The sequence below is a fragment of the Nanorana parkeri genome, unplaced genomic scaffold (genome assembly GCF_000935625.1).
Source record: "Nanorana parkeri isolate BGI_ZX_2015 unplaced genomic scaffold, ASM93562v1 scaffold251, whole genome shotgun sequence".
NCBI classification, from domain to species: domain Eukaryota; kingdom Metazoa; phylum Chordata; class Amphibia; order Anura; family Dicroglossidae; genus Nanorana; species Nanorana parkeri.
The window spans coordinates 426,594-453,986 of NW_017306519.1; the positions used below are offsets into that span (position 1 = coordinate 426,594).

At 43.7% G+C, this 27,393-nt stretch overlaps 1 protein-coding gene across 1 annotated transcript; it reads left to right on the forward strand.

The window, feature by feature from the left end:
* The first annotated feature begins 1,067 nt into the window (after positions 1-1,067).
* On the forward strand, positions 1,068-26,654 carry LOC108787240. Its single transcript, XM_018556738.1, has 9 exons — positions 1,068-1,092; positions 4,164-4,388; positions 13,233-13,413; positions 18,134-18,365; positions 18,871-18,965; positions 21,788-21,984; positions 22,525-22,603; positions 24,976-25,154; positions 25,787-26,654. The coding sequence occupies exons 2-9, from the start codon at positions 4,171-4,173 to the stop codon at positions 26,652-26,654; spliced, it is 2,049 nt and encodes a 682-aa protein (XP_018412240.1). The 5' UTR covers positions 1,068-1,092; positions 4,164-4,170.
* The last annotated feature ends 739 nt before the right edge of the window (positions 26,655-27,393 follow it).

Sequence of the window (27,393 nt, forward strand, 5' to 3'; positions counted from 1 at the left end):
GAATGGTTTAGAGAAGGGAAGCAGTTTTACAAGTACAGATGTACATCATCTGTACTTGTAGTAATACACCAGCCTGTGCGCTGTGCCTCTAGTAATGTTATCTAATTCCCCCCACATTCAAACTGTCCTACTCCTGGCCATCTATGGTCTCTTAATCCTGAGAGTTTGATAGAAGGTGGTCAGTGGCAGGGCACATTTGTATCAGCAAGAACAGGGAAAGCCTCTGAGAACTACTGGGCAATTTCTGTCTGCCGGTTAAAGCAAGCCTGGTGATGTGTGATGAAAAATCATATGTCACTGCTAAAACCACCCAGAAAAAGCCTTTTTTTCAAGCTGAAATGAATCAAACTTTTGTGCAGCTGCTGCATGTAAGCTAAACGAACAAAAAAACAAATTCAAAAGCCAAATATGTGCTGCCATTCGCTGAGGCTGTCTGTAAAAATCAGTGTTCCATAGTGTCACATAAGGCATCCCTAAGAGGATTTGTGTATTTTCAATGTTGCCCTGGAAGCTGAATGAAAAGACCCTTGCTCTGCTGTATGGTATTATTTAACGTATTTTCTGGCATTGGTACATGTCCCCCATGGCCTTTTTGACAATAGTTTGCTCATTAGCCCTACAAATTGCTCCGGATTTGCCCATATAGATTTAACTGGGATTTGCTGCTAAGTCTGGGTTTGCCGAAATTTCACACAACATTCACAGAATCGTCAGGGTAACCCGGGCAGATTTGCTCCATTCTAGAGGGTGAGGAGACAGTTCAGACAAGAGATAAGAACAATACAGAGAAAGGAGGCAGTGACCAGATGAGGGCACAATGAAAGGAGACAGTGCTGAGGATTCAGGCTGTGCAGAGGTAGCATGTCCTCTAGCTGCTAATGTCTGTCTGCCCTGGCTGGCTCCTGGGGAGGAGGGATCTCTAGTATTTGTGTTGCAATCTGGATACACAGTAACAGGAGTGGCTGGAGGAGGGAGCACACTGTGTTGATTGGAGAGGGATACAGAAAACTAATTTATCCCTCTGAACCCAGATAAACACACAGACTGACTGCGGAGAACTGCACAACACAGGAGCAGAACACCCATATACAGGTGATGTGACCTCTGTCCATCCATCAACACTGCATCCCTTCCATGCTCTCCCTGTACCTCTCCAGCTGTGTCAGTGCGGAGGTCTCTTCTCCATTCTTATTCTTCTTATCATACTTAAAATTTCTCTGAGCTGTTTAAGTAACTATGTGGCACCTCTCTGTGTATTTCATGTGCAATAGTGCAGAATAAATAGATTCTTGAACTTGGAAAGTACAGAAAAGCTGCAACTCAAAAGTGTCCGCTGCCAGCCAGATAAATAGCATTTTCAGGTGACGGCAGCATTTCCTATAACATGTATCTGGCAAATTCAACAGATGCCATAGAATCTTTAGGGCTCATACACACCATGTGCAGTGACCTGCATTTTTCAACATTGGATCAACACAGGTCACTGCAAGTGCAATGGTTTTCTATGTGCGCTGTGCATACTACAACACTGTGCTGATGTGCGTTGCAGGGAGTTGTATTTTAATGCAATGCACATGAACGTATGTAAATGCAACATACATCAACTGAAACAAATTAGTAATTATTTTCCCTTCCGGGAAAAAGAATTGAAAAATGCTCAACCACGGATGACATTAAAATACATGAAAATGCACATAAAAAGGTAATGCAACATGCATGTTAACACACGTAAACATGCATGCCTTTTCTCTGCTTTGCAGTATGGTGTAAAAGGGCATGGGTGTAGTGAGCTGGAAAAAAAGTGAGGAATAACATGATGGAAGGGTTGCATGCATTCCCGTGTAAATTGACTCTGTTGTTTGCAGGATTATAAAAAATGAATTGAAGCAAAGGTTGATTTGACTTCAAACTAGGAAATTACCGTCCAAGCTCTGAGATTTCTCCCGGTATGTCACACACACAGTCCCTGAATACCTCACCTCTAATATGCGTCCCTGTCGCATACCTGTCAGTATGTAACTCCCAGAATTTAAGTGTTGGTCCCATGCATTCCTCATGTCTATCCTCCCTCTTCTGGAAATTCTCTGTGGTGAAGTCTGCATGTCTCCGTGTCACAGTCTCTGCTGGTCCCTGCTGTCTCTGTAGATGGGGTGCCAATGGAAAATATGTGGTATGGAGAACAGTTTACTGAGCTTCCAGAAACAACCCCCCACATACAAGCACCAGACCCCCCATTATGAGTCAGTCCATATAGTACATTAACATGAATATTGGGATAAGTCCAGTGATTGTGGTCAGAAGGCTGGGGGTGTTGGAGCAGAAGACATTTACCTCATGGAATGGGTGGAAGGGTTTGAGAGGCTTCACTTCTTGGCTGCTTATCACAGTGCTTATATCACACATCCCTCCATGTTTGTCATATAAAATAGCTGCATGACTCTATAAGTCAGTCTCTTTATGTCTTACACTCCCTCCATGCCTCTCATAGTCCCTCCACGTCTCACAGTTCCTCAATGTCTCATAGTCCCTCTACCATCTACCCCCTCCATGTCTATATCACAAGCTTCCTTCCATGTGTTTGTCACACAACCCCTTCAAGTTTCTTTTACACATCTCCTCCATGTTTCTGTCGCATGTGACCTCCATGTTTCTGTCACAAGTCCCCCTCCGTGTTTCTGTCACACGTCCCCTCCATGTTACTATCACACATGCCCTCCCAGTTTCTGTCACAGGTCTCCTCCATGTTTTTGTCACAGGTCTCCTCCATGTTTCTGTCACACATCTACTCCATGTTTCTGTCACACGTCTACTCCATGTTTATGTCACATAGCTTGATGACATAGATGACATGTAATGGGTGCACTCTGTATTAAATGTATATTTGTAATACTAATAAAAACAGTACATGTTTCTATTACACATGCCCTCCATGTTTCTGTCACAGGTCTCCTCCATGTTTCTGTCACAGGTCCCCTCCATGTTTCTGTCACACATCCCCTCCATGTTTCTGTCACATGTCCCCCTCCATGTTTCTGTCACATGTCCCCCTCCATGTTTCTGTCACATGTCCCCCTCCATGTTTCTGTCACATGTCCCCCTCCATGTTTCAATCACATGTCCCCCTCCATGTTTCTGTCACATGTCCCCCTCCATGTTTCTGTCACATGTCCCCCTCCATGTTTCTGTCACATGTCCCCCTCCATGTTTCTGTCACATGTCCCCCTCCATGTTTCTGTCACATGTCCCCCTCCATGTTTCTGTCACATGTCCCCCTCCATGTTTCTGTCACATGTCCCCCTCCATGTTTCAATCACAAGTCCCCCTCCATGTTTCTGTCACACGTCCCCTCCATGTTTCTGTCACAGGTCTCCTCCATGTTTCTGTCACAGGTCTCCTCCATGTTTCTGTCACAGGTCTCCTCCATGTTTCTGTCACGCATCTACTCCATGTTTCTGTCACACGTCTACTCCATGTTTCTGTCACACGTCTACTCCATGTTTCTGTCACATAGCTTGATGACATAGATGACATGTAATGGGTGCACTCTGTATTAAATGTTTATTTGTAATACCAATAAAAACAGTACAAGAATAACAAATCCCAACCACAATGTTTTCATTATATCTCATTTATTATGATCAAAATATGCAAAAGACACAGAGTAGAATAGAAACAATATAATCACAACATGAGCCTGGGTATGATCCTTGTGTCCAGCACATAACAACACAAAAAGACTTCATGAAAACTGTGCAAATATGTGTGTGTACAGAGAACTAAAATACAAACATGTGATGTACAAAATAGAGAATTACACATCCCAGCGCAATGGCAGCAAGCCAGGCTGAGGAAAGGTCATGTCTTATCCTAACATGTTGGGGTCCTGACCCCTGACCTCTTTCTCAAGGATTACAATGCCTGGATGGTGGAAGCGTTGGAAATCCTGGGAAGAGCAATTGATAGAAAAATGATTATTGCTACATAGTTACATAGTGAGTCGGGTTGAAAAAAGACTCAAGTCCATCGAGTTCAGCCAACCAATGCTGATCATTGACAATCTCAATAGGTTTCACTTTGTTATTATGTTGCATTGAACATAGGTATGTGAAGTTATGATGTCCTTTTTATTTTCACATTTCACCAGAATCTATTTAATCTTGCAGTGTCCTCATGGTGACGGAGGAGCTGGCGGTCGCTGCCCCTGCCATGGAGAGTATATTGCCGCAGCTTCTCTCCCCATCTCGCCAGGAGGTGCAGCAATGTGTAGAATATCTGATGAGTGAGGTGCAGAGTCGCTGTGAGGAACTGGTGGAGAATTTGGTGAAAGACACGAGGTGTAGTCAATACTTAGCCGCTTTATGCAGCCAGCTGGAGACACCCAATGTCCGGTAAGAAACCTACTCCATTGTATTCTCACCTATAGAAAATCATAGATAAAGCAGAGCTGGGCATACTCCAGCCGCCAATTTACCAATGAAACTATCGTTTCATGAAAGAAAATCTAAGGCCCTTTTTTCATATCTTTGTCACATGCAATTTTCATCTCTTTCTGTCTCAGAAACACAACCGGAAGTTAGAGGAAGCCTCTCTAAAGTAAAGCAAATCCTCTCTTATGGTGGAGCATATACTATATACCTGTATATACGATCATAATTTTGATCGATTTGGTGACTGGGAAAAAAAGGTTACGATCTGACCACCGATTAACCACCATCACAAAAATTGAATCACAAGATGTGTTCGGCCCATATAATCGAAGTCGATCAAAAGTAATATTGGAAATAGCAGTATAAGCCCTAATCGATTCATTCCATTCCTATAAGGCAATCGTTTAAATAAGTATAAACAAATGAAAAGGTCGTTCGAGGTGCTATATGCGTAACAATCATATCATTGTGAGAACATTTTCCACACAGACCGATCCTAATAATTTCAGCAGGTTTGATCTAATTCAGTAGAAGACCCAGTATATGTCTTTTCAATAATTAAAAGACTTTTAATCAGATGGTTACATGTATGGCTACCATGAGACACCTGTCACCAGAATAAGTATCTCAGTTAGAAGATTTTCGCCTTTACTTACGTTCCGGTGACAACTCAAAATCAGGATTTTCCTCCACTATTAGTCCCAGGGACAATGGCCTCCAAGACAAACAGAGAAGATGAATCTCCCCAGTGGGCATATATACAGCAATGGAAACCTGACCGCATTTCTAACCCTTCCATACTTCATCTAAAACGAAAAAATGGCATTAGTTCCATGATCACATGCTGGTCTAATATATTTTAATCCCTGGGGGCTGGAGGCAGAAGAAATTATTAACTTAAAGGAAGAGGAGATCAGGAGGAGGCGCTCACTAGTGGAGTGATGTACCTTTAGAGTCTACTGGTTAGGATCAGGGGTGGGCAACTCCGGCCCTCTAGCTGTTGTGGAACTACAAGTCCTATGAAGCATTGCAAGACTCTGATAGTTACAGGCATGACTCCCAGAGGCAGGGGCATGTTGGGATTACACAGCTGAAGAGCCAGAGTTGAGCCCCCTCCTGAGCTTAGTAGTAGGCAGGGCAGAGACACAATGCATTGAGAAGTGTCACCCTCTAGCTATAGTCTGGCAGAATTAGAAAAATATAAATCACAAGAGTACATGAAAGACTTACAAATAATTTGGCAATGTTACCAGTTGATGTATACAACTTGGTTTTATTTGGCTCGCTGCAGTTCTCCTTTAACTGCATGTATTTAGCACATGTGTTGTTAATGTTTACGTGATAGTTTGAGCCCTTAGTAGTTGTGTTTTAGATTTTTTTCTTTTACATTTTTTATTGGTAAACATTAATACCTCAGCAACACTGACCGCACTTAAGATACTCACACATAGACATGTACAGTATATAGCGAAATACAAAAAGTATTTTTATTCATGTAGTCCACAACTTTTAAAAAAAAAAACATGTCATGTACGATTTGATGAATAAATGGCTCACTGGAGTTCCACATGCCTCTCCTTAGTCCCATCAACCTTTCACTGCACTAAATATAATCCAACCCTTATAAATTTCAATCCATATTCCAGGGTATGTTTTTCAATAGTTCATAGAAGCAGGTGATTCGATGGGGTTCACTTGACGCGTTTCACAGATGTGCGTTTTGCTTCATCAGGAATTAAGTGAGGCATTGAAATTGTCAACAAGGAACATCATATCAATAAGGTTGACTGTTGGGCGAGCATAAGGACCCAAATGGACAATCCCCCTCAATCGGATGCTATAAAACAGCAATAAACCTATCACATATGGCCGGTATAGGTGTAATATTTAATAGCCATATCCATTCCAAGACATGCATCGTTCTTACTGATGGTAATACAATGATAATGTGTGGGGAGTGAGAACCCACCTCCTCCCCATACCACTCTGTGATGGCCCATTTATTGCAAAACAAGAAAAAAAAACTTTCCTACATGTTGTGAACATACAAATGTTGACATATACAGAAATATACGCTGCACCTCATAATATAAAACAGATACCCTTATGAAAAAACAAGTTCCATCTCCGCAAAAAAGTATTTCCATTTCCCTAGGTAGTGTCACGTACCTGATGGAGCTTGAGATGACGAGAGCCGAAATCTGCTGACATAGATCCTCCATGATAAAGAAGACCGCCCTTTCAAGCTCCGGATGGCTGAGTACTACTGTCACGTACCTGATGGAGCTTGAGATGACGAGGGCGGCCCCTCTCTTGCAACTCTGGTCCCAGAAGGCCTGATAGAGAAGACAGGTACTCTGGGGCACAGCGGGGCACGAGTGCCTGGATGAGGACTTCGGTAACAGGTGGTAAAACAAACATTTTCTCACCCCGAAAAAACAAACCATCCTGCTCTCTGAGCTCAATATCTGGAGGAATGGAATTCCTCGACACGGTCCGTCGAATCTGGGATAAACGTCGCAGATGCGCGCACGCACGCGCATGGACGTCTGTGTGAAAGTGCACGGCCCGGCCTGACACTGCGGGTCACGCCGAGCGCACGCCATCTGCTGTGTGCGGTTTTCCTGACAGGTAGTTATATATAATTACATGTGAGAGCTGAGATCCAACATTCTAGGGGTCAGGGACATGTTTTAGATATTTATCAGGATGACCATTTTAGGCCGGTTAGGTATAGTCCATATCATAGGCACCTTTCAAAACAATTTGGCAATGGCAGCAGCCATATTGCTATCCTGACAACTTCACTTAGTTACACCGATTAGGTAGTGTGACTCATCTGAATGGACACTTACCTGAGAACTTAAAGGGAACCTGGCATTAAAGAATCATGGAGGCTGCCTTAGCTGCAGTTGCCTGGCTGCCATGATGACCCCTGGGCTTTAATAGTCACTGACCTGAAACAAGAGTGCAGATAGTATATTTGATTTTTCATTTATTTTCCTGCCCTCTATACTTGTTCGAAGTCAGTGTATTAAAGCCAGACACATTCATGTAACAGGGCTGTCCCTATGATGAGGCAGCATCTCTTTGGGTCATGTGGAGGGAGGGGGTGGCAGGCAGGGCCCCATGTGCCTGCTGCCCCCCTTTCTGGCCAGAACGTTCCAGGTTGCTAAGAGCCGGGCAACCTGGGACGTCCCCCGCTCAGCTCCTGGCAACCAGTGAGTTCACTGGTTGGCAGTAGCTGATCGGGACGCACACCCCCCCGTCTTCCTTCCCCGGTTAGCATGCACCACTGGCCCACATAACTCCACCACCTCAGGCGGAGAAAATGCTAGGGACAGCCCTGCATGTAAATAGCATTTTCAGTAGGAGGTCAGCAGTGGCAGCCCCTGTGTTTCTCTACTGACTGGTTCACTTTAAATTAGCATCTCTACTATGAGTCTGACCTTGTGCAGGCAGAGAGACACACAAGCAGGGATTCATTAGATATCATCAACAGAGCACATTAAGAGGTGCAGGTCACAAAAAGGGGTGCGGAAATGAGTTCTAATAACAGGCCAGACTCACTTCACCCCCTGAGTGTAAGTTCTTGGAGTGGAGCGCCCCTTTAAGACCTGCACATGTTCCTGAATACTTAAGCCTCTTGTTCCAAGTTCCAGTCAACTTGACATGATTTAAAAGGGATTACTGAGAATTATGGCTTAAACCTGTTAAACATGGAAAGTACATTGAGAGTCTTATTAACAGAGGCTGTCCTCCAAATACACACATTGGGGAGACTCCGGGTGGAGTGTACACAAGGTGGATCCACGTTCAGTTGCGGCAGGAAGGTATCGGCCTGGGATCATGGCATAATAGACTGTCTGAACATGATCTGTCCGCAGAGCAAACACATCCCTTAAGAAGCATGACAGATCCTCGGCAACCAGAGCTTAAATAAATTGTAGGGTAAACAGCAGGACTATAGGGACAAACACTGTGGGCCAATAGGGAGCCGCTTACCAGGCCGTCATGGTGGCTTAAAAGGTCAACCTGCAAAACGATAAGTTTTATATTTTACCAACAGCAGTGGCATAACGTGTGTGTTAACGCAACACCCAAAACCGTGCATTGTACACTGCGGTGCCATTGAGTCTTAAAGGAGAACTATGGCCTAACCCTTTTTTGCCATAGTTCTCTTCAGGGTCACAGGAGGACATATACTAATGTCTTCCAGTGACCCAAAACTCAGTATATAGCGGGCTATTGCCTGCTGTATACTGAGAGCACAGAGTCATGCCGCAGCTGGGACAGATCCCGACAATACTGCGGAGATCCACCCCTGGCTGATTGACAGCTGGCTCTGCCTCTCCAGCAGCAGAGCAAGCTGTGCCCACCCCTCCCCGCCCGTTCTTCCAGTCAGTGCTGGAGAAACGGTGAGGGGAGGGGGGAATCCCTGTAGGGAGCGGTGACTGACAGTCACTGCTCTCTGCTGGGAGAGGATCAGAAAGTCAGCGATCGGTGGCATGTGTTTGCTGACTTCCCAATCAATAGAGCCTACCTGTGACAGCTTTAGTGTCACAAATCGGCTTGAATTATGGGGATGAGTGGATTTCACTCACCCCATAATTCTCCTTTAATGGCATCTGAACGCACTTGTGTTGTAGAGCACCACAATGCACAGTAATGCCTTTCCATTCATTGCGGTGCACTGCAATAGAAAAAATAGAGTAAGCACCTTTTTTGGTGCGTTAGGCAGATGAATTAAATGCACATGCGTAACCGCAGTGCATGAGTGGGGATCCAGCCTTACAGTAACTATTTTTAGTAAAAAGGTCTGCAATAACTTTTTTATTTTTATATTGGGATATGCTATGTAGCCATTTAATACAAAAAGTATACATAGTACTTAGTGAGTTCCCATTAAAGCTGAACTCTAAGCAGATATAAAAGACACAAATAATGTGTCTCTGCATTTTTTAATAGACCATTAAATGCATTTTTTAAATGCAAAACCTGGTATTTCCTGCACAGCAAATAGAGAGAGAAGCATACAAGCAATCAGTTCATGTAATAACAATTAACTTGCTGATGGGAGAAGAGAGCAGAGTGACATAGAGATGAGCCCATCGGTCTGCTGCTTCCCCTTTCATTGTCCAGTCACAAGCGTGGGGAGGGACAAGACCAGTAAGTGTTACTAAATGGCAACAAAGAAAAATCAGGTCTCCTGCCTTCTGGACTGAAGTACAAATCAAACAGCTCCAATATATTTATTCCATCTGTTTTACTTTGCTGTTTACCTAGAGTTCAGCTTTAAAGTATAGCTACAGCCCAAACTTTTTTTTTGTTTTTGCCTAAGTATTGGTTAAAAGCTGTCAGTTTTGGGTTTCTTTTGCTGCCTATCCAGAGACACAGCAGACAGTGAGGACAAATCCCCTCTTAGACAACTGCCACCCTGATGTCCCCATTAGATTTCCTCTCACTTTCTATTCTAGTGACAACTGAGGTGAAACTCCCTAATGGGGACAGGGAGATCCCTAAAACCTGACAAAGAAAGTATGCTTAAGATACCCTATAACAGGAGCGCTGATGAGGCAGAGTGTAGCTTTAGATCAGAAACTAGGGCAGAAGACATAAAAAGGCGGTTGGGATCACACAAGCATGCCCATCTGTTCTTTTTGACTATTTAGGAACCATTTTATGAAAATCTGTGGATGTCAAGTCAGAACTTCTTTTATAGTTTTGGATAGTGTGAAAAGCTTATTATTCCAATCAACTTTCTATTGCAGTCTATGTACCCGCAGGGAAGATCAACAGGGTTATTTCCAAAAGTATGAAGAGCTTGGAGGAGGCAGGAGGAGAGAACAATCTAGGACAAAAAAGCTGATTTGGAAAAATTCTCTAAATCTGGCCATATACCTTATACCAGAGGTTCTCAACCTGTGTGACCTCAGGACCCACATTTGTCCTTGGTCATTAGGTCGTGACCCAAGTTGCAATGGAACGCATGGCATTGCGGTACCGATGCAGGCAATAGAACTGTGGGTGGGAGATGCGTTTGGGGTGCCATTTGAATGAATGGCAATGCAATGCACCTCTCACACCAGAGCATGTGATCAACGCACTGTACTAGTGTGAACTGGCCCTCAAAAACACTGATAGACACACACAACCACAGACACAATCTCACAAACATTCTCACACCCATACGCACTCCAAGAAAAAAATAATTTAAAAAATCACCCCAGTCTCCCTACCTTACGAGAACTGGAGTGGATCCTCAACGTGGGGTCCAGTGTGGGCTGCTGTGCTGTGATGGAGCTCCATCCATACATGCATTGCTTGTATAGCTCCCTTGCGTGCCCTGTAGAGGTGCCGGGAGACAGAATGTGACGTCACTCCGGTCCAGGCACCTCTACAGGGCAGACGAGGGAGCTGTAAGCAATGCATGTATGGATGGAGCTCCCTCGCGGCCATAGCCCCAGCCCATCCCACCTCAAGCTGACAGTCGGCGCCGGGCAGCATATTTTGAATGGCTGCTTGGTTTGAGAACTGACAGTGCTGCGCTAGGGGGAGGCTGAGGAGCCTATTAACCTAGAAAAGTGGAAGGCACATGGGGACCCACTGAACATGGGGTCGCGACCCACTTTTGGGTCACAACCCACCGGTTGAGAACCAAGGCCTTATACTGTATGCAGATTTTCTATGGTCAGATGGAAAAAGTTCAACAGATTCCTCCATCTACACTAAACTGTGTGAATGGAGGACTCTCCCACTGGGCCAAGCTTCAGCATGCTAGTCGGCCTGCTGGCTCTCAAAATATCTGAACAATCTGATTGGTTGCAGGCATTGTTCAGATATTTTGAGAGCCAGCGGGGCCGACTAGCAAGATACTGAAGCTTGGCCCAGTGGGAGATTCCTCCATCTACACAGTTTAGCGTAGATGGAGGAATCTGTTGCACTTTTTCCATCTGACCATAGAGAATCAGCAGATAATCTATAGGTGTATGGTCAGCCTTATTCAGCTCACTTTCCAGTTCAGGTATGTTGCCACAGGGACTGGAGGTGAGAGTACACCTTTTAATGAGAAAGCGTGTTCAGGTGACAACTGTCTAAAGCTCCATTCACGTTTAGGGGTTTATTGCAAATTCCGGTGGCAAGAATCAGAGGATTCCTGCAGCAGGAAGGATAGGTGTTTGTGAATAGCTGCGGCCAAGAAGCTTTTACAAAGCAATGAGCCATCCATGGCTGTGTGCACATCCAGCGATTAGCTGCCGTTACGGACACATATTTGTCCCTGGACACTAACTGCAAGAATGATTGAGAGATGATATTCCCTAGCTTCAAAGAGACAGCAACAACCTGACAAACTAAAAACAAATGTTGGCTTTACATACACTTTAACTACTTCTTGCCTGCGCCCCCCCATTTGCTTTTGTTTTGTATTGAGAGGGATTAGCGCCTCTGACTGTATCCTTGCGGTCGTTCTGAAAACACTGCTGCTATTTATCAGCTTGTTTACAAGTCCTGCCCCAGGTTGGTTTTGCCATCCACGTGTGCTCCTGGCATTGTTCCATTGCTGGCTCCACAAGCCTCCGTTTGGTTGGAATTGTTTCCCCAGCAACTGCTGGGACGGGGCTGTTTACTGTTCGCATTTCCTCTCTGTACCATGAGGGAAGATAGGTGTGTGTGAGGAGGGGAGGGGAAGGGGCGAAGACAAGGTCTGCTTGACACCTGAGTGCCATGGCCATTTAGATGGGGTGTACTACATAAAGGGTTAAAGACCCTACCAAAAGATATATTTTTAGACAGATATGAAGATCAATTGTATGCATTTAATTGAAAGCAATTAGTGAGTTGCTAATGTTATCCAGCAAACACTGCCAGTGTGCTAAAATCAGATCCGGCCCTTTATGATGATGGAACAATTCACTACAAAATCCAATGGGTGCTTTAGGGGAGTAGTACTTACTCAAGACTGAGCTGTGTAATTGCTCATGATATTTCCTCCCTCCCTGTGTCAACTCCCCGACTTCTCTATCAAGATCAATAGCACAACTATGAGCCCCTTCACTCATGCCAGGGTGCTAGGTGCAATCCTGGACTCTGACCTCTCCTTTGGGCCCCACATCCAAACATTTTGCAAATCTTGCGGCCTTCACCTGGCCCCTTCTTAACCAATAAAACTGCAAAGCTCATTCCCTTGTCATCTCTTGCCTTGACTGTTGCAACTCCCTTCTTGTTGGCCTACCTTAACAATGGTGATCCCTCCTTTAGTCTTCCATGATTAAACCAAGCATTCAGTTTCCGCCCCTCCCTATGCCAATCCCTTAACTGGATTACAATAGCCCGATGTATTAAATTAAAAATAATAAGAGCAACATACAAAGCCATCTACAGCTCTTCCTCCAGCTACATCACCAACCTCATGTCAATATATATCACCCACACTGTCTCCTCCGCTCCATCCAAGATCTCCTACTTTCTAGCTACCTCATCACCTCCTTCCATGCTCGACTTCAGGACTTCTCCAGAGCCTCTCCCGCTGTCTGGAATTCCATACCCCAAACTGACTGCCTCTAGGAGTAAGGAAGGATTGTAAAGGTAGCTAAAGTTTATAAGACTTTTTGCCTTTTTCTGGATCAGCTAGGATTTCTACGGATTGGTTTCTTTCAGTTGAGTGTGATGGACATATGTCTGGCCAAAGGGTGGGGATAGCCTACAGATAAATGGTTGCCCTAAGTACTGCGTGTAGCATTGAGTGAGCATAGTATTGCATCTGATAGTATTCTGAGTAATGTCACACATTTCCATTGGTTGCAGGTTATGTAGTAACATTGCCTATATTCTGGGGACAGTGGCAGAAGACCCTGCGGTGGCTGAAATGCTGGTGGATCTAGCAGAAGGAGCATCAGAATGGGATCTGCTGGGGAGACTGGGGGCTATACTGTTATGGAATGATGCAGAAGCTGTTATGAATGCTGCTGGAGCCCTGGGAACGCTGGTGAGTGGTTGTCCCTGAAAACTGGTGTCTAGTCACTGTTTTAGCTAATCAAAGCAGAATGTATTAAATTTCTACTCTGTAATATACCTGCAGCTATCTTATTGGTGAACTTTACTTCTGCCTTCACGGGGATAAGGGGTGCACACTTCATCTCAACTCTCGTTCAACCTCAACTCTCCTTCATATCATTACCCATTCAACCCATCTATAAAAGTTAGCTGTTATCAACCACTGAGGTGTCCTCTCTCAGGGTAGGTTCACACCATTTTCTGGACCAGATCTGGTCTGGAAAATGGTGTGAACCTGTCCGCAGTTCCAGTGCATTCCAGACCAGAAAAAATGAGACATACAGTATTTTTCTGGTCTGGTCTGGAACGGACTGAACTGGTGTGAACAAAGGCCAGAAATAGCACATGGATGCATTTTGGGTCTTGAAACAATCTGGTCTGGTCTGGAGATGATCTGGATGTGGTGTGAATGGGCGCTTAAGATGTTATTGATGTCCAGTTGGAGAGATTTTCCTTTACTTAGTGACCACATGTGATGTGAGGGGACTGTCCACAACTAGGAAGCAGATATCAGAGAGTGTGTCTAAATCTTCCTCAATAAGTACAAACTAACAAAAATAAAAGGTTTTGCTGGAGTTCCTTTATTGATGTAAGATTGACAAGTTCACTTGGTGATGTTCTTCTAATTGTGGGGAGATCTCCATATTTTACACAGCACTCCAGAATGTGACTGTGACCTGGCCATGCGTTGTTTTCATCACCCTCAAGTTACATTTTAATGTATAATTTCAGTCTTAGGGCCTGTCCACACGACGTCCGTTTTCTGTGCTGACCTGATCCGTACGCTCCTGCACTAAAAATGCATCCCAATGTATCCCTATGTGTTTTATGGGCTACAGTTCTCAGGTGTTCAGGTTATGTCACATTTTGTCCGGTCAGGAAACGCACGAACGTGGCAAAAACGCAACGAAAACGGAACGCAATGCAGCTAAGCAAAACATTTTTTATTCTACATAGAGATAGACAGACAGAGTGGGAGATAGACAGACAGGTTGGGGTAGAGGTAAAGACACGAACTGCAAACATTTTGAACATGCCCATTACCTTCCCATGGACATACGAGCAAAGGAAAAAAATGTATCCAGGTGAGCTCGCAAATCCTCATATAAACTCCAGAACTGACCCTTGGAGTCCCGGTGTACCCAATAACGACGTCTCCTGCGAGCTTGTTCTCTGCAGATTGCTGTAGCCAGCACCATCAACATGCCTGCAAACATGTGATAATTGTCTGATTACCAGCTTTACATACACAAAGGGAAGTAAATGTTACGAGAGGGGGCGGAAGTGACCTCAGAGGAATGCATACTGACGGCCCCACGGCTTGAAAAAAAAGAAAAGAACTGTCAGCATCCGGACCGAAAACGCATCAAAAACGCGTCAAAAACTCACTGCATGAGTAGCACCGCGTCTGCAGATCCGCACCTGATCCGGACCTGATCAGGACCTGAAAATCATGTGAACAGGCCCTTAAAGTGAACCTGTACAAGCTCCAAGTCACTTTCCTTGGAGGTTATGCAAGGCTGAGGACTCTCCCTGCCCCCATGTGACAGTGCTGGGACAATCAGCAAGCAGCAGCGTTGTTAAGCAGAGTAAGTTACAAGCTCAGCTTTACCTGGAAGTAAAATGGAACAGTTGATTGGAATGGTGACAGAGAGAAGGAAAGGTGGTTCTGTGTTGATAGGGATGGGGGCACTAAAGCCATCCTGCTGCCCTTTCCTCTAAGCAGACGGTTGCTTTAAAGCAGCGGTAGCCAAACTCCGACCCTCCTGCTGTGGTGAAACTACAAATCCCATGATACATCTCAATGGGGAGTCATGTCTGTTGCTGTGAGAACCTTGCAATGCCTCATGGGATTTGTAGTTCCAACACAGCTGGAGGGCGGGAGTCTGGCTACCCCTGCTTTAAAGGATGCACGCTTGACATGTCACCTGCCTCCCCACAATGCAACACGTGGGGCCTGAGCAGCCAATCACCGTGTCCCAGCACACAAGCCTTCTGATCTGTAGTCTCATCGGGGACAAAAATATTGTGCAAAGGATTCTGGGTTACAAAATAAAGTACACATCACAACAACATCACACACACACACTGAGTATGTGATTGTTTCACCTGCCATGTTGCCTCTAATGTACATCCCTGACAATAAAATGTGATTTAGTTGTAATCTGCCAAGCCCTCTATTGTGTAGGTGACAGGTGATCTTTTCTGTCAAAGCCTGATCATCGTTTTGAGAAAGTGCCATTTCATGTTTGTTTTGGCAGCGGGTATAATTAACGGTTGGCGGCTCTGAGGGAAGATTATGTTACCAGTTACAGAGTCGGGCCTGCCAATAAAAACCCAACTGGGCTTTGTAGAGTAAAGGAACAACAACAAAAAACTAAATGTCATTCCTTTTGTTGCTGGCACAGCGTGTTTACAGTAGTGACATTCAAAGGTGATTGTACCTGCGTTGGCAAGCCATGGCACCATGTGATAACTGCATGCTGGTTCACACTCACTCTTTACTCAATCTCACACTGTCCAAAATTAACTTGTAAAGCTAAGGTGATTTACAGAGAGCCTTTTACCTTTTCACAAATGATGCTTAAAGGACATGCTGCCTCTGCCTGGTTAGGAAGGTTAATTTTAACACTAAGTTCCACACTGAATTGTGTCAGCAACTGGCAAGTGTGCACACATTTGGTAACAGTTAAGTGACAAGCAATGCTATATAGGAGAAGAAAAAGAAGGGGTGGTACAGTGTAATGTGTTTATATTGTATTTAGTACATAAAATGAAGGGTGCAGTTACACTTTCAAGAACTTAAGGTGAGTTTAACAACTACATACAGGATCATCCCTATAATGATGCAGCTTGAAGCCATTGCCTCAGGTGGCATCTCTTTGGGTCACATGGGGGGGAGGGGGGCGCCAGGCAGAGCGGCATGGCTGCTCTATTGCACAAAGTTTGCAATGTTCCTGCCACCCCCTTTCTGGCCAGAGCATCTCAGGGTGGTAAGAGCCAGGCAGAGAGATGTGTAATGGCCATACACCCTTATCTCCCTGTCAGGGCCGGATTTACTTCCTGGGAATCTGTAGGCAGAGAAGTCTGAAGAGCCCGCCCCCCTTCCTTGCGGTTTGGGTCAGTATAACTTTGTTATATTAGCTCCTTAGGCAAAATGAGCACTTAACCCTTGCAGTGCAGGGGTAGCCCGACTGCAAAGGCTAAGGCCTCATTCACACACAACACAAGAGCAAAATTGTAAATTGTGTATATACGCGTACATGCGCGTATGTATACGCATATACGCGCTTATATAAACGCGCTTATGTGCGTATATGCGTGCACTATATGTAATCCCACAATGCATCATTCGTAATAGAAATTTTAATGAACTGTACGTGCATACATGCGTATACGCACACAAACACGCGTATATGCGCGTAAAATACGCAGAAATAAGCTGCCCGGACGCATCTCGGTTCCATTCAGTTTTTGCGCATTTTTACGCTATGCAAATATACGGCTCCATACGCAGCTATGTGTATGGGGCCATTTATTTGCATATGCTGCATATGGTACAATACACGCGTACGCACATATACGCGCGTATATTCGCGGCAGTGTAAATGAGGCCTAAGATTTTATTTCCTCTGGGTTCTGATCTCAATCTGAATCCCAGGCAAACAGCTAAATGCACGGATTAAATACATATTAGTGAATACAGAGCTGCAATACTTTGCTTTTTTTATATATGCCTAAGGTTCAGCTTTAATACAACACTTTCCAGTGCATGGCAATGCATGCATTAATATAACCATTAATATCCAAAAGAAATGTTCAAGCATGTAGGAAGAATCTTTTTTCTGACGTGGAATTTTTTAAAGTGCATCATTCTAAACATATCTTTTTTTTACATTTTGATAGAGCAGGGAGGGGGTTAGACCCCCTGTCAGGTTTCATAGCTGTCGATGCCCCTGCTGGAGTAATTCCCCTGCTCTGTTTGTCCTGATAACCATTAGGAAAATAGTAGGAAATCCGAAACCCTTGGTTCTCAACTGGTGGGTCGTGACCCAAAAGTGGGTCACGACCCCGTGTTCAGTGGGTCGCCGCATGCCTTCCACTTTTCTAGCTGAGAGGCTCCTCAGCCTTCCCCTAGTGCAGTAGTGTCCATTCTTACACTGAGCAGCCATTCAAAATATTCTGCCCAGCGCCTAGTGTGTACTTGAGGTGGGGTGGGCTGAGGGTATGGCCGCGAGGGAGTTCATCCATACATGCATTGCTTTTAGCTCCCTTGCATGTCCTGTAGAGTTGCCTGGACTGGAGTGACATCACATTCTGGCTCCCGGCATCTCTACAGGCGCACATAGGAGCTGTGCAAGCAATGCACATATGGATGGAGCTCCAGCACAGCAGCCCACACTGCCGTGTGTTCCATTGCAGTGCAACTTGGGTCACGACTGAATGATCAAGGACAAATGTGGGTCCTGAGGTTACACAGGCTGAGAACCACTGTCCTAAACTATACAATTGTCTCTGGAACAGGAGGTGAGAGTAAATCTTCCAATGGGGACAGGAAATTGGGGTAAGTTTTTGTCATATAGATTTATACATTAGGGTGGTATTTTTCTAAATATACCCATTTAGTTGTTGTTTGTCCCCTGTCCTCCTAGGCGGAGAATGGCAGTGGGAGGCGATGGCTGCTCTCCTCTCCAGATTCTGACTTCATCATTGAAAATATAACGAACCTCCTGGACTCCCCCAGTGATTGGACATCCAGTAACTGTGCCCTGGTGCTTGCACGCATCTCTATGTGCCACGAAGGCTGCTCCCGACTTCTGAATCACCCAAAATCGGACATGATATTGAGGAAAATCATTACATCACTACATGTAGATGAAGCAGGTGAGCTGGAGTGTCATCAAAGAGATTTAAAGACCAGCAATATGATGTTGCATAGTCTAACCCAGGGGAGGGCAATTCTGGCCCTCCAGCTGTGCTATACCTACAAATCCCAACATGCCTTTGCGTTTGGAAGACATGCCTGTAACTGTCAGTCTTGCAATACCTCATGGGACTTGTAGTTCCACAACAGCTGGAGTTGCCCACCCTTGTTCTAACCTTTTTGGGCAGATCAGGTGATGAACCTAATGTCTGAGTGTGGCCACAAATACTGCTGGTGGGAGGGAAGGGAAGAAAAAAGAAGGATGATTAGATAGAAATCCTTATCTTTTTCATGAACATGTATGCTTAGCACAGCCATGCGTGTGTCTTTACAGTGGTGTGACTTCCATCTGACTTATTTTCTCTTTGCTTGAGTGTTTCTTATGTTATCCTATGTGTTTCTCTAATGACAGGTATCCTTTCATCTTTTATCTCTGATTTGCTTGATGTTTCTGTTCTTTTACAGGCTGTGGACTGAATGCAGCATTTACTCTGGGACGTCTGTGTGACTCTGACCCTGGGAGGAGACAGGTGATGAGCCTGCCGGAAGCTGACAGGATGGTGAGCAGACTGAACGGAGGAAGGGTTCCCATTTATCAATTAGTAGTAACCTCATACTTTGCAGAGAAAACTGCAAAGAAAAGTAATTCAGCAGTTATTCAGTTTGTCATACAGCTGTCATTCAGCTAGAATGCTGATTCCACTGTCAGGCGCTCGAGCCACTTGGGGAAGCACCTGTACTAATGTAGCTATATATTTAAATAAGCTCAGAATTATTGTACTGCAATTAGTAATACTTTTCTTTTGAAACAAATAAATAAATACTCAATGAATTACATATGAGTCACTTTAAAAGGTGAAATCACAGCTGTATACTGTATTTTTTTCTTGTCCATTGATGGACACAGGAAGTCTTTAACCTTCATGTTATACTGCCAAGTACAGGAGAACTGGACACTGGCAAAACCAAATCCTGGCCAGCCCAGGATAACCCCTCCTTCTACCAGCATACCTCATTTTTTGCTAGTGTACTAAGAGGATAGGTGTTTTTTCCTCAGCACTGCTGTGTTAAACAAATAACCTATTTTTTTGTCAGGAACTTTTTTATTCTTTGATTTTATTTTAAAGTAAGATTCTTCTCAATGTCACTGCTGGAGCTTGCCTCTGTGTATGTAGTATGTAGCTAATGTCCTGAGCCTGGCTTATGGAGTCCTGGGTTCCATGTGGAGCATTTTTCAGACTCAGTTCTAGTAATAGGTATTAAGTGAACTGCAAATCACTTTCCTGGCATTACCTCAGCACTTCTGCTGTCTCTAAAGTCTCAGTTATGGTTGAATCTTTGTTTTATTTAGTGTTTGACAAATACAACAAAGGAAACTAAACAGGACTGATAAAGATGAATCAGAGTCAAAGCATGTGAAATACAAAAAGCATAAAACAAAAGTCCATAGCATGCTTTTCCAGGATCGTGACAAACCCTGAAGACTCAGTTAGGCCCTTTGTACATGAGCATTCCGATCAGGTCCACCTGTCAGTTTTATTATGGATCTGATCGGAAGCTTGAGGTTAATCTATGGGCTGTCGGATGTAAACAGATGTGTGTTCGTTCACATCCAGTTACCCCAACTCCATCCAGGTCTGGAAAAACAAACAGGTCAGAGTTCCTTTTCAACAGACCTGACTGTGCCAGATGAGAGGTAATCTGATGTAAATGGACAAGTGTCCATTTACATCCGACTCCACATAGACCAACATGAGTCCAGTAAGGGAAGATGGAGGAAAAAACTGGATGGACATGGATGTCAAAACAGTGACATCCGTTCCAATCAGCAGGGGATCTGTGCGGATCAGAACTGAAGGCGCCATCTGAAAAGGACCTTAGTGAGTAGGCTGTTCGAGCATTAACGTCATCTGCTGGAGGGAATGTTATGTGCGCACTCTGCGCTCTTTTTCTTGCCATACAGCATTGACGAAGCATCTCCCTGTTGCTGGTTCCTTCTTGCAAGAGCCAGGTATAACTTTGATCCTCGATCCGTTACTGTTTTCTGCCTGCAGTGACCTACAGCCCTTTTTGCTGAAATTTTTACCACAGGCATGCAAGAATTTATGGCCCAAATCACCCAGTTATTTGCTGACTCTGATCACAGATTCCACAAGCATGCTCCCTCACCCTCTCCCAGAGATTCTTTATCTGACTTTCCCCAAGCCTTAGGCTACATGCACACGGGCATCTGGGGATTCCTGCGGCAAGAACCTGCTCACCTGTCCCGATCCGCAGGTAATCATTCTATGTATGAATACATGCGGACTTCCACAGACAGATGGGGCTGCTGTCACCCAGTCCTTTACTTGAACGGTTACAGTGGATGCATCTGTATGAACCCACCTGGGATTCCCCAAATGTCCATGTGCATGAGGCCTTAATGGCAGCTGAGCAATCAGAGACTGTCTGACTCCAGTCCATGACTAATGACCTTATCCCTGAGGAGTCGCAGTCTACTGCTATTACTCCGAAAAAAAGGCGATTATTTGGGCTCTTATAAATGCAGTTTGCAAAACTTTGATACTAGAGAATCAGTCTGTTGCTGTTTTTAATCTTAGGTCATTTAAGACTCCTAAGGCTGCAAAGGCTATTACTTTGCACCAGGTTTTCTAACTCTTTCTATGTGGAGATTGGAAGAATCATTCAAAGTTGTTTGCTGCCCTCAAGCACTTATTAGCCTTATACCCGTTTGGTGAGGATTTTGTGCAGAAGTGGCCTATTTGTAGTGTGGATCTGGCAGTGTCATGCTTTAACAAGGCTCTTACTAATACAGTAGAAGATGCACTTGTCTAGGTGGCTTAGGCAGACCATTATGCAAGCTTATATTCACAAGGACCGGGTTCCACCCTTTCCTGTCAAGGCACACGCTTCTAGATCTGTGAGTGCTTCTTGGGCTTTTAAGCAACAACTGTTTCCAAGATTTGCAAGGCTGCCACCTGGACTTCTGGTCACACTTTGTCTCAAGTTCTATCAGGTGGAAATTCTAGCCTCCTATGATGCCAGCATTGGGAGTAAGGTCCTTCAGATGGCTCTTTGCATTGCAAGCAGTCCTCAATTCTCTTTTGTTTGTGTTTATAGTCATGCTTTCAGTACTGCTTCATTACAAAACTGAGGCATGTTAGTAGTAGGAAAGGTTTTCCTGGGCTGCCCTACATTTCTTTTTTGTTTGCCAGTGTCCAGAATTCCTGTAGGCAGCAATATAACCCAAAGGTTAAATACTTCCTCTATGCCTCAATAGACTTCTAAGGAAATGATTTTACAGTGAGTACAGAAATGCTATCATACTTGCCCTATCTGTATGTTGATTCATAAAGTTATGTTCATCCCTTGATAAATCCAGGTCTCTGCACTAAATGCCATGATGTCTGGAGGAGATGCCGGAGGGAGTCGGAATGCCTGTTTTGCCCTCACTTGCCTAGCTACAAGCCAGGCTGGCCACCAGCATGTCCTAAAAAGCGAATGCTTTCCCCACGTTTTGGATACCCTCTGTCACCTTGTGCAATCTGTAGAACAGGAGTCCTGCTGGTTTGCAGCTATGTAAGTAGTTGTGTTCCAGTTCTGGTGGTGGTGGGTGGGGGGCGTTTGTGTTTAGTGCTTCTAGAAACAAGGTTAAAATGCTGCCTATGGAGAGACAAGAGCTCTTTCTATGAATAGGAGTGGCAGCACTGACTAGCACTGTTTTCAACACTAACCATATCTTAGGTGCCTGGCTGCTTTGATAACTGCGTTGTTTGTGGCATCAAATCTGTTGACTCTCACTTAGGGACACAGACAGCAATACAATCTTGACTGAGGTTTTAGCCTTTTGCAATTCTATTCAAAGCTAAAAAACATTTTTGGCTGGAACTGGGCTTTAAACAGATATGGGAGGTCACAAAGCACAGTTATGTACAGTATATGGACTTTAAACCATATTGTGTGTAGTAACTAGTCAAACATGGACACAGAGTCCACCAAATAAATGTACGGTTAACAAGCAGCCACATTTGATATCAGATACATTTAACTCAATAAAATGATGGCCACAGTGCTCTGTTTTGTGAAAGTTTGACTGTCAAACGTTTTTCTTATTTGCAGAACCATAAAAATCCTATCCAAGTATCCCTCTGGTGTAGTGCGACTTCGTCAGCATTCTTCTCTGGAGGCAGTCCTTAAGGTAAGAGATTGCTACACTTTACAGCTACAAAATTATAATGGATATATAATCTTGATATATATAACAAGATTACATAAATGGATATCCAGCTTTGCTCGTGAGAGTTTACAATCTAGTAATTTAAAAGGTTTTTAAGCCTAGGACCTCAGTGCTGCAGGGCAAGCATCCTGACAGAACCCTGTGCTGAAAGAGAGTGCTACTGAACTCTAGGCAGATATAAAAGACATAAATGAATGCAGCTCTGTAATCATTAATACATCATTAAACATTTCCTGAATTTGACCTGGTATTAGTTTCTTGCAGACCCTGTTCTGCAGGGCTGTAGTGTGAGAGGGGGAAGCAGTACAAGGAGCCAATAAGTTCATATGCTGACAAAACGAATGTTGATTGGAAAAGAAACAGGGTAGCAGAGACATGTCACTCATCACTGTGCTTCTTCTCCTTTGACTGTCCAGTCACAGGCTGCAGTGGGTCCAGGACAACCTGGGCTCAGAGAAAGTGGGTTGAAAGGTATTGGCCATCAGACTGAGAGCATCTAGTGGCAGAAAAAAGTACTGTGGTGGAAATCTCTGGATTAAAGCTGCATAAGCTGGCTTTATTTTATCATTTCTATATTATTTTTGGCTGGCGTTCTGCTTTAGGTTTGGAAAACTGCTATGTTTTTACTGCTAACGAGGGCTCCTTTAAAGAGACTCACCCTCCATTACTCTCACAGTCATAATGGTTCCAGCAAACAGGAATTGAAGAAAAATCTGCAACAGACACTCAGACAGCATTAAAAAACACACGACGCGTGTGCTAGGCTTCCTCTACTCTACTTTAAATATATATTCTCTTTGTGTTTCTATTTGAGATTTTAATTTAATTTCCCTTCAAGGGAAACTGTGATAGTAAGTGAGTGGAAATCTCCAGCTAAAATGTAAATTCCGGGAGGGGTTCTAATCCTTCCTTACTCTATCCAAAGCTTAAAAATGTTTTGGCTGGGCATTAACTTTAAATTACACATAAATGGATAAATACTAAGATGTTACTAGCAGATTTTTGTAATACAATATTATATCAATTTTACAGTGTGTACCCTGCTGTCCACACATATCATGTAACTATCACCAAAATAGGCAGACTGATAATATTTGCTTTATATAGAAGTCATAACCTTTCTTCAAGTAGAAGCAGCTATTGCCGTCATTAATCAGAACCTGAAAGGTTGCAGTTGGTTGAACTAGAAATATTTGCCATCAATGAGATCTCGGCTTGTGTCTCGGTTAGTCAACCATTAATGACTGGAAATCCATCATCCCAGACCAGTGTACTTTGTGCATTCCTTTTCTGGTAGAGTGACATTAGTAGAGGGTGTGTAAATGGCCCACCACCCACCCCTTCCCCCCTCCAGTGTCTATGGACACCATGGAGAAATGCCCCATAAATATTTTACTGGCAATTCTGCTGTCACTGGGGATTCTGGGTAAGACTACTTTGTGAGTAATGGAGGACCTGTCACATTGGAGATGGTAACTATGGTTGCTTTGAAAGGGAGAGGTGATGGTATCAGTGAAAGGCAGCGACTGCAAACCAGACATTGAAGAAATGTTCAAGTAATTGGCTGTCTGATGGGTATCAAAAAGTGTTTTATGGACAAGTAAAGGCTAAATAAAAAAATAAAGGTGTGAAATACCCACATTGCTGTAGGTCATATGAGTGAGCAGCAGTCATTTTATTCATGGCAAAACATTAGTTTTAGTATTTTTTCTTAACTCAAAATGAATGTGATTCGTAAATGCTGACACAACCTATGGACTCACATCATGATCTGGCCATCTTCAGGTGAACACAATTCAAATGAGGCAGTCTTTTGACCCATGGCTGCCATATGAGCGCCATTCCAGACAAAAACTTTGATTGACAGACTGACTATAAGTCCAGATTCCAGCAGAAATAAGCCAGGCAAAGGCAGTTTGATGGGGAAGACTCTGTGCAGCATAGTTATCTATGAACTAGCATAGTTATCAATCAATAATAAGGTAATAAAATGCATCATCTAGTGCTGCTTCTGGCTGCTGTCGATTACAGCAGAGTTTCCAGTCTATCATAGGAGATGAGTTGTTTCTGCAGCACTGTTGGAGTAAGAAAGATTGACCATTACATAACCTAGGAAAACTCTGGAGAAGAAGACTGTTACAGGCCTAGATCCCCAATATATAGTAACTGTATAAGACCTGAATTTTTATGGGCTTATTAGCAGGTAAACACTGCACTCCTTTACAATAAAGTCTTGTGTCTTGTTTGTAGCAGGTATTTCTGGCCTCTTGCTTTGTTCTTATCTCCTGCTATATCCATTATACGTCAGTACATCATTAATATTTGTGAATCAGAATGTTGCAGCATCACATACAGCTGGAACGGAGTTGTTGGAAGAAGTGGAGATGACTTTACATAACCTCCAACGCCTCCCTCGGCCTGCTGCTCCTATAGCAAAGATCCTGGAGTCTGGCTCTGTAATGGTGGTTTGGCAGGAATATAATCCCCGAAGCGGACTTCCCATCACGTATAGGTGGGTAATAGTTTCCAAACTTGCTCATTCATTCCTGTGATTCCCAGCAAAGATGTCAGACAGAGCTACTGTGTACAATGGATAGACCAGATGCTAGATGATTCCATCAAAATTGTTAAGGTCATCTTGAGGCAGTTTGGTCTACTGTGAATCAGTATGTACTTTACCTCACTTTACCTTTCTTTTCCTTCCCTATTCCTTGCCTTTCTGCTTCCTTTCCTTCACTTTTATTCTCTTTTCCCTTCCTTTTCTTCTTGTTTCCTTCTTTTAATTTCCTTTCCTTCCCAGTTCCTTTGCTCCCTTTTTCGTCTCTTTTTAATATCTTTTCCATCCCTCTTCCCTTCCTTCCTGTTTTCATTTTCCTTTCCTTTCCTTCTTTGTTTTCTATTTCCTTATTTTTTCTCCAATTTCTTCCCCTTCCTTTTTACTTTTTCTTTCTTTCCCTTCCTGTTCCTTTCTCTTTTCCTTTCCTTTCTCTATTGTCTGCTCTCCTCTTATTGCTTTTTCTTTTCCCTTTAATTTGCTATCCTGACCTTTTCCTTTGCAAATAAGTCCAAAGTAATTAAAGTTAGATTTCTTTATAATAAAAAGTAATGTAGTCAACAAATCACATCCATTTGTTTTCTCTGCAGTCTCTTTGATGGCGATACACTCCTCTACCAGGGACCTTCTTTCTCCTATGTTATCCCACACTGCAAACCTGGACAGCACCATCTTAAACTAGTCATGGAAACAGAAGGGGATCGTAGTCCAGACAGTCCCATCACCACTGTGACAGTGATGGAGCCATTGCCTGGATGCCCAGCAGAATTTCAAGCTGTAGGTCGCACAGCCACCAAGGTGAAGCTAAGCTGGAACCCACCACTAGACTCCAGCACATACGTTAAATATTATGCAGTGTATCGAGAGGACTTCCTGGTGGAGACCACAACTGACCACACCTGTATTGTGACAGGTCTGTCTCCTTCCACTAGTTATACATTCAGTGTTTGCGCCTGCAATACCAGAGACCAGAGCCCAAAGGTCACATTGGTAACAAGGACATTGGACAGAGGCAATCAAGCTCCAGACAGACTGACAGTGTACGTTATAGGTCGGAGTGAATTGTTTATCACATGGGAAGTCCCCAAAGATCCTATTGGTAGATTTTTCAACTATGAACTGAGCATGAATGGGAAGTCAGTGTACCTTGGTACAGAGCGTTCCTATACAGCCCGCCGCCTTACCCCAAACACTGAATACACCTGCATTGTCTGTGCCATCACCAGCGAAGGTCGCTACGATAGCCGGCCTATCACCAAACGCACTGCCAAGGATGAATACAGCAATCTGAACAAGTATGGATCATTTCTTTATGCAATTGCTGACCATGCATGGATAATTGTCACATCAAGAACAATGGGCAATCAAGGGTTTGCCCATCATTTCTTTAACCAGTTCTACCACGACACTTACATCTTGGCTGATGTGTGTGCTGGAACCATCCACTTTTCTACATAACAAAGGGCACAGTCCATGCACCATATGTGTGCAACATTCATACGTTATCCTAGTGCAGCAGAAAAGTCACTGTGGGAAACGAACAGGTACCAGGGGGTTTCTCATGCTATTCCAACATGCATTGCCTGAATGAGATCTACAATGTATATAAAACACCCATAATGAACAGTCACAGATCTATTGTTAAAAATATTTTGAGTGCAGTATCACATACATCCATGGCCCAGTTACCTCAAGCAATACTTCAGACTGATTGTATCACTTGCAAGTGTGTTCTAAATAGGTTTGCTTAGATTGATTGTCTTGCAGTTCAACAATCTCAATGCTTTTACTGCCACAAAATACAAATCTACAGCTACCAAAATTTACAGTTATCATAGTGTGGACTGTTACATCTTTGGATCTATTCATAAAGGCAAATAAGGCTGCAAAAATGCATTGACCTACGGCAACTAATCAGGATTAATCTTTTAGTGAACTAATTTTAGTATACTCAAATCCAATTGGTTACTGTGGGTTACTGAGAATCATCACTGCTTTCCCATAATGTATAAGTTTGCATATTGTACTTATGTGAGTGTGTTTTACATTAATGTCTACTATCAGTAACTTCTAATCAGGAGATAATCCCCTGGCATCCGCTTATTGAGTAAATCTATAGAATGCAGATTAGCTAATGTTGATCAAAAGAGCTGAACCATGTAGCTTTGCAGAGCCTTTTGCAGACTGTTCATTCTAG